Source organism: Uloborus diversus, chromosome 5, assembly GCF_026930045.1.
Source record: "Uloborus diversus isolate 005 chromosome 5, Udiv.v.3.1, whole genome shotgun sequence".
NCBI lineage: Eukaryota > Metazoa > Arthropoda > Arachnida > Araneae > Uloboridae > Uloborus > Uloborus diversus.
Genome location: NC_072735.1, coordinates 148,466,490 through 148,475,326, shown reverse-complemented (window position 1 = coordinate 148,475,326; position 8,837 = coordinate 148,466,490). Strand labels below are relative to the sequence as shown.

At 34.5% G+C, this 8,837-nt stretch overlaps 1 protein-coding gene across 1 annotated transcript in view; it reads left to right on the top strand.

Annotated features, from left to right (window-relative positions):
- The first annotated feature begins 3,059 nt into the window (after window positions 1-3,059).
- Window positions 3,060-8,837, top strand: part of LOC129223187 (protein MCM10 homolog) — a 51,519-nt gene continuing 45,741 nt past the window's right edge. Inside the window, exon 1 of the mRNA XM_054857754.1 lies at window positions 3,060-3,432. Within this exon, the coding sequence (XP_054713729.1) occupies window positions 3,060-3,432 (373 nt within the window). The remainder of the gene's footprint in view (window positions 3,433-8,837) is intronic.

Here is an 8,837-nt window from a genome sequence, read left to right as displayed (position 1 = left end):
TCACGAGCGTGTGTGCGTATGAATGCGCGTGTGTGTTTGTGTAGGCGCATGTGTGTGCGTGTTGTGTATGCAGTGCTGTGTGTGTAGGCGTTCGTGTGTGTGTGTGTATGTAGGCATATGTGTTTGTGTCTGTGTGCAAGCATGAGTGTGTTATGTGTATGTGTGTGTGTAGGAGTGTGTGTTTCTGTCTGTGCGCTGGCATAAGTGTGTGTATGTTTGTGTAGGCGTGTGTGTGTATGCGCGTGTGTGTAGGATATGGACGCAACCTGGAGACGGTTTTCGCAAGAGGAGCAGCATCGTGAGCAGAGCCCGACTAACTAAAAGTGAGGCCCAAGGCTCACAATAATTTTGAGGCACCCTGAAAACTATTATTTTAAAAATGTGTGTATTTTTTGTATAGTTGTAATGCTATGCATAATTCTTTAAGTAATTTTTGGCCCCTTAGGAAGAGGAGGCCCCAGGACCAGGCCTAGTAGGCTTGTGCGGTAATCAGGCCCTGATCGTGAGGCTCGTCGACGCGACGGTGGTGCTGGCAGAGGGTGCTGGTGGGAAAATAAAATCATAGGAACGCCAAAAACAGTCAAGTGAGAACAATAAGCAATCGTGATTGCTCAAAAAAGGCGAAGTGAAGTCGCACAGATTTGTTAGCGAAAAAAAAAAAAGATAGAAGGAAGTTCCACCTGAAAAAATATAAAACAAAATAAATTTTTAAAAAATTAATTAAAAAAAAGGTGTTCAGGCTGAGGGCGCATCGGCCAGCGGGTCTATGGGCCGGCGGACCAGTCCGCCCCTGCTCATTTCTCAAACCCAATCAAGCCTACTCCTACTAAAAATTAAGTGTTACCTCGGTTGCATCCCGTCACGTGTTCTTGCTCTCGTATGTAGCAAACCTCCTGAGAAAAGGAGCGTCGCAACGTTGAATTGTTTCCTCCAAAAATATTCCTTTAAGAGTTACTTTTTCTGTATTGGCAACATTTTTCCAAAATTTGGCGGTTGTCTGCTAAGTTTGCGGGTTTTAGCATCCTTGGTAAGCAAATTTCATATTTATATATGTTTCGGTTATTGAGACTTTTTTACCGGACTTTTTGTTAGTTAAAGATTTTTTTAACAAAAAGTACTTCTCTGGCTTGATTACTATTCTCATAATTTACTAGAAGTGCTTCATTCACATTGACATTCACACCGTCTGATACTCAGTCATCACATCAAGCAACCTAAATGGAACCGTCTGAAGGTAAGATCTGTCATCAATTACTGAAAGTATCCTTTTTTTTTGTGTGGTTATACAAAATTTTCTCTTTTTATTTCTTCTCTTTCGTTGTACTCTCGATATCAAGAAATAAAGCAAGCCAGTGGTGTAATCGAGCACTTATTTAGATCCAACCTTTCTCCCACATTTTAATCCCAACTTTGGACTTCCAATAACTCGAATATTCTCATTTATTAGTGTACCACCACGTCCCCCCCCCCCCCCGTTCAGGGCCGGATTTAGGGGAGGGCAGGCGGGGCTACTGCCCCAGGGCCTCCACAACAAAGCCCCTCCCCCCCCCCCCCCCAATAATCTTTTTACATAATATCCTAACTTTCACGGGTCAGAAAATTTTAAGTTTTTTTCTCCCCTGTAAATTATAATAATAATAGTATAAAAAATAAATAGCAGTAACTTCAGGTTGTATTTACTATAAAGTGCTGATCGAAAATATCGGATATATACATATATATCAAAATATTCGGATGTATATCAAAGTATCGGATATTTTCAAAAATATGATGATCTTTTCGAACCCTGATTAGGGGCCTCCACACTTCCAAATCCGGTCCTGCCCCCTTGTCTTCTCATCATTAAAGCAAACAACTCTTAAAGGTTATTGGACATAATATTGTTGCAAAGTAAATTAATATTTGCACTGCTTGAGTATAGTTCAAATTATTCGTAATTCAGTGATATTGGAAAGCCAAATTGACCTATGCAAAAATCAAATATCAAAGCTCAATGCAAACTATTTATACTATGTGGTGACAATATTCTATGTTTAAAAACTAATTGATTTGAAAAGTAATGTTTAAATAAAGTTTTACAAAATAAAAGTCATTTTTAACAACTTTCCCTTTTCTGCAGAAACTCGAGGGGTGAAAATGTTGGATTTCCATGCATGTCTCTACTTTTCATTGCATTTCTCATAGATCAGTTTTCTGTAACTGAGTTTCTCAAAATGGAATCCGGGAGTTCATTTCAGAAGGTCCAGGGTGCTAGCTTGCTAAAACATGCAAAATAGGTAGACAATAATTGTAATCAAGTTGATCACAACACATAGTTAGTGAAGGCAAATTTGAATTTTTAGAAATATACCTTTATATCAGCTGCAGGCAACCAATCGATCACGATCAACCATCTTGATCCCCTTTTTAGTCAATCCTGACAGTATTCTGGACCATGTTTCTTGTCTGAGAAAATAACATTTGTCAGAGAAAGAAACATTTTTCGAAATTTTTTATAATTGCTGGATGTACCACAATTGTTGACAATAACAAAAGGAATTCTTTTTGCCTTTTGTTCGGAAAAAAATGTCCACAAAAATTACTATGAATTTTTAGATAAAACTTAACATGAATGTTTTTAAAATTCTTAAAGTAAGAAGACATTGTTTTGAACGGGGTTTTGCCAGTGACACATAAGGTGGGCGGGATGATCACCCCCCCCCCCCCCACCTTCAAAGTCTATCCTTGTCAGAGGCAAATACAGGGGAAAGTTCATGTGGGTCGCCGCCCCCCCCCCTCCGCCCCCCCCACCCACCAGTTGTGACAATACTATCCATCCAACATTATTGAATTTAATCTTAATTTAAATATTGTTTATGAGATAAATATATATGTAAAATATCATGCAAATATATTGTTACAAATTTGGTTCAAATAATTTATGCAAGAATTCCTACATTTTGAAAAGAACTTTCTAAAATTTTTGCTTTTGTTAATCTAAATTTCTAATCTGTATTGTTTGTTTTTTGAATGAGTAATGTGTAAGTGTCATATCCTTCTCTTAATTCTTTTCTAATACTATGTTAACAGAACTGGATATTGACTCTTTAATGGAGTTAATAGAAGATGATTTCGATTTGCCTGCAGAAGACCTGACTGCATCAGCTATTGCAGTCAAAGAACCTGTTAAGCAAGGAGCAACTGAGGGTACAAAGGAAATAAGACCACGGATTTTGAAGGATGTTCCAATCTTGTTTAGCAGTGAAATGGAAACAGAAAATTTAGAGATGACGAACCAAAGTGAGATTCACCATGGCGATACTGATAGTTCGGATGATGAATTATACCAAGAAAATAAAAAAGATTTAAATGAATATGGACAAATGATTAAGCAAAAGCTTGGTGAAGTTGCTAATCGACGATATGAACATCAGTATAGGAGTATTAAAACATGTAAGAATAATTTTCTCTTCCTTTTTAATAACTACTAGTGGTACCCGCACGACTTTGCCCGTAGTAGAAAATTAAAAGGTCATTTGGTTTGCCTGTATATTTACAAATAATGAATGATGAATTTTTCGCCAATTTGCTATATGTTAATTTGTTCGTCTGTGGTTGTATATAATAGTTTGCTCGTCCACGTTATGCTAATTTGTTTTCCACGTTATGGAAATTTGTTCAATCACGTTATGATAATTTGCTTGGTAAAATGTTCCTAAAATTCGAATACAAAAAGAACAAAATCGAATTTTCGAAAAATCGCTTCGAGGTGCTCATCCCTATGCTACAAACTAATTTTGTGCCAAATTTCATGAAAATTGGCTGAATGGTCTTGGCGCTACGCGTCTAACAGACGGTAATCCAGACACACAAACTTTTAGCTTTAGTATTAGTAAAGATAAGTCATTAAAAAAAATCAACTTTAAAATTTGATCCAGTGGTGCCCAACCGAAGCCTTCGAGATAGGAAGGCCATCCAACTAGCAAATGACGTTATCGTTCGTCGCTCCACAATGATATTGGGAAGTGAGCACTTCGATTAGTATTTTGGTTTAATTAAACTATTTGGTTTATTTATTATTGTGTCTTCTATTATTTTAGTAGCATTAAAAATTCTACTTTTTTATTTGAAAACATAAAAAGGAACCAATAATCATACATTAAAAAATACACTGAGCTTAATTCATAGTATTTTACATAAAAACATTTATAAGTCTTACAAAGTACTCAAATAACTAAACACGATTTTATTTTACAATCATGTTAAAATGAAGTGATAAATAAACACAGTTTTATTTTTCAAACTAATCGCATTTTAACTACTTGTATATTGTATTGAAACAATAACTCTTAAGAAGTATTCAAATAAATAAATGAACTTTCATTTTACAATTACATCAAAACAAAAAATAATTTTACCATTGTATTTGAAGAAGAATTAAATGAAATTAAAAAAAAAAATAAATGAACATATTTACTGAAGTAAATGGGAAACATGACTACAATATGTTTCAAAGACATAACATCAAACTAAAGTACATAATACCAGATTATTAATGTTAATTTAGCTGAGCAAATTTATGCTTTTAAAAAGACATGAATGCTTGGGTGCGATCCCCCAAAGTAAACGCTGCTCTACCCCTTTCAATTATGAAAACTTCAAGAAAAATACCCCAAAAAACATCTCCCCCATCTCCTTTAAAATTTCAAGGGCACAGTCATTTAACTATAGCCGTTGAAAAGTTATCATTACTGTGAGACTATGATTCAGACCCCCCCCCCCCCTTCGGTGGGCACTCTCTAAAAATTACACAGGAATTCAACTTGAAAAACGTTAATTAAAGAATGAATAATACAACATCATGAATACTGTATGTTGTACATCAAAAAAATGTATTCAATATCTAAGCAGCCTTTTTTTTTTTTTTGGAATTTGGCTACTTTTCCATTTTCAGCTTTTTCTGCTGCTAATGATCCTTGTGGGGGGGGGGGCTTCAATAGTTCATCATTTTAGGCTTTTGAAAAGTTATTTTAAAAAGCATTTATTGATGACAAAGTAACCTTTTTCAAAAAACTTTTCATAGAATGACCATTTTAGCAACTTTCTTCAATACTTAAAACCTCATGTATGTTAAATTTAGATCAACATTTTGCTGAGTATGCTCTTTTAGGAATTCAGTGTGACAGTTTTGTGACAGGGGGAAGGGAGGGTATAACAAGAAGTGTGACATCACGCGTTGTTTATAACAATATGCTCATGTTGAACAGCATTACTTGTAACAAGGAGGGGGGGGGGATCTGTTCGAAATTTTGCAACATACTTTATGGACAGCCCCTTAATTCAATTTATGTTAGTTTCAGAGTTCCTGAAAGCTTATTAACAGAAAATCTAAGGAGTTCAAAAAATATGTAGTTCAAGACATTTTGCCCTTTTTAAGCATAAACAAACAAGCATGGAGCATTTGGCAAAAACACGTTGCGTATCTACTGCTCAATAAAGGTCAAGATTTACGGTCGCCACTCGCCACGTGGCGACTCGGTTTTAAACATTGGCAACCCCAAAAAAATTCTACAGTCGCCAACAGTTTGGGGGGTTATTTTTAATTTAGATCCCAAGAAAAGAATTTTAATGCGTCAGTACTATAAGGATTCACCGATAGAGACCGTACTCCGACTGGATGTTGTTTATTTTACAAAGCTTGCATGTTCTTTCTCACTGCCTGCCTGTATGTTGGTTATTTTACGATGCCTGAATGCTCCTCTTACGCGATTTAGGCCATGTAAAAAAAGCAAAAATACAGTGAATTAGGAAGCCATTTGCACAAGATTAGAGCGTTTGCTCCTTTATCTTGACTCTGTTTTTCAAGTAATTAGCGTACTAAAATCATGATTTCAAAATCATTGTATTTTAGATTATATTTCAGATTGATTTTGATTATTTCTTCAAAGTAATTACCTTTTTACGTTTTTAGTTTAGTTGCTCAAATGGTATATGGTATATTAAATTCAAACTTTGTTTTTTTACATCGTATTATACACCGCCTCCGATTATAAGAAACTTTTTTTTTCTTCAGGCCCATTTTAGAACCTGCAGATTATAGGCCGCCCGCGGATAATACACAGGAAAATACGGTTATTTAACGGGGTTCGTACGTTCCGGAAAACCTGGAATTGTCATAGAAAACGACATAGTTAAATATATGAGGGAAATTTCAAATCCCCCCCTCAAATTTTTTTTCCAATTTTTTCCCAGGGAATTTTGCACCTTGAGTTCTAATCTTCGTTTTTATCGATGTTTCCTGAAAAAAAAAAGTTTTGAGGCAAAATGACGCCGGCAATAAAATAAAAAAGGACCGCGGACGCCATTTTTGCCCCTCAATAGTTCCAAAGAAAAAAATTCCTAGGGTGAACAGGAATTATCCACAAATTTAACGGGAGAAGAAAATTTTCCTGCATCTAAAGCACAAACCTGCGAATGGTAGGGTCAATTAGGAAAATCGTTTATTAATCGAAAAGTCTTTTCAGCTACAAATGAAACGTAGTCGCCATTTTTGGTCATTTATAAGATGGAAGTAGACACGATGCTTAAATGCCTAAGTTTCCAAAAACAAAGCAGAATTGGATGTTTTCTTTCACTGCTAATGAAAACAACGCAAAATGTGCTGCAACTTGTCTTTATTTTTAATTTATTTTAAATATGTAATTTTCTTGAGAAATGAAAAATTTTGTTCTTAAAACTTAATCTTATCCTCATTGCCTTGGACGCAAATGTGCTAAAAACTTTTCAACTGAATTGTAGTTTCACGAAGATTTATTATTTTTAAATTGTTTTCCTGCTACAAATTCAAAAAATTATTTCTTAATTTTTGTCGTAGCCGCCATATTTGGTCATTCCCAAGATGGCAGTACACAAGACTTTTTAAGAGTCTAAGTTTCCGAAAATAGCATTGGATGTTTATTGCAGTGCAAACTATTGATAACAACGCAAAATGTGCCCTTTTTTCCCGGGTAATTCGTAATTATTTTCTGGAAAAATGCGAAATTTTATCCTCAGAGCATTTTTTTTTTATTCTAATTGATTTAGACACTTATGTGCTAAAAACTGACTATTTGTCTTAATTGTAGTTTTTTAAGGATTAATTAATGATCTTTTTCTAAAACACAGTTTTATGTTTTGCTTTAAATCTTGTTCTGAAAGTATAAAAATATGTTGTAAATTTTGGCTCTTTAAATATGAAAAAAAAAACATCATATTGTATGTTTTTTTACATAAACCCTCGAAGGTCATTCCGATCCTATTTGATTCCCAATTAACTCACACAGTCTTTATTCTGAAAAAATCGTCAAAATAGGAACACAAATTATTTAATTTTAAACTTGAAAAGATAACTTGTTTTTGACCGCAGAAAGCCGCCCCCCTCCCCCCGTGTGCCCCATTTTATCATTCCTTTGCCATAAACAATATTCCATGTTGTCCCATAAATCCTGTATTTCATTAAAAATCCTATACATCATTAAAAATAGAAAGAAAAAAAAACTATATTACTATAAACTATATCTTATATTTCTGCTGTGATGTGGACGGTAATACTCGCAATCGATTAGGAATACGTTCCATTGAAAATCGTTTATACAACGGAGGCTGGTTTCTACTTATTCGAATAACTGTAATTTTTTAATCTTCATTCGCATCAGATTAAAATATAAGCCAAATAGCCAGTCCTTTGATCGTTTTCCCTTCATAGTCATCCTAATGTGGAGATGCTGCGTATGGAACATAGTCGCCTTGTTTGGTCATACCATTAGTTCAAATAATGCAAAAAAAAATGTTTTTTTTTTTTGGAAATATATTCTTGGTAAATGCTAAATTGCATATTATTGGAGGAGGTTTGTAGTTAATTATTTTTATGCCCAAAAAGAAAAACAATCTTAATTATTGGAAAAATTCAAATCATATGCTTATCTAATATTTTTTCTATTCCCTTCGTGCTAAATTTCTTACAATTAATTCTTTTCATTAAGCTAGTTACCTGAAAAGTGCATGTTGATTTTTACTACCATGGCGTTTGCAATGATTTACAAAAAGAGTTTAAAGGAATGTGTTGTTTTTATGGGAAATACTTTTTTTTCCCCTGTGGGACTATGGTACTGTGTACACTACTTTATTTTTGGTTTAATGACTTTTTTTTCTTATGAAACTTTAAAATGGGTGGAATGAATCAGGAGCTCCCAACCTTCACCCAATGCCTCTTATATTTCCATGATTAATATAATTTATATTTCTTGTTAGCATTCATTTAGCATCACTTTCATAATATTTGTTTCAAAAAATACAAATTGAAATCCCTCCCCCCCCCCCCACATTCTTGTACTAGAGTGCTGTTTTCAAAACACGGTAAAACTGGTGGCCACCAAGTTTTTTGAGTCTAGTGGCCATTGGCCACTTGAAAATTTTCTGAATCTTGAGGTCTACTGCTCAAAAGTAATCTTTCGTAAGCCCAGAAAGTATGAATACCTTTAACTCAACCACAATTTGTACATAAATATCATAAAACTTAAAGACAATAGTGGAAAAAAAACATATTTTTTTTTAAAATTTACACACAGAACCAGCTTGTTTGAATAACATTGCAGGGGCGTAGTTGGGGGGGGGGGGGAATGTTTGAGTATCAAACTCACGACCTCCAGCGTTCAAAGCTAATCTTCTACCTCAGAACTACGGAAGCCCATCAAGGAATGTTTTTTGATGAAAATAACACATGCTAGCGTATGACATAATTTAATCGAAACCGAAAATATAAGATTAGTTCAGTTAAAAGCCTGTTTCAATAAACTTGTTTACATACATATTAACTGAAT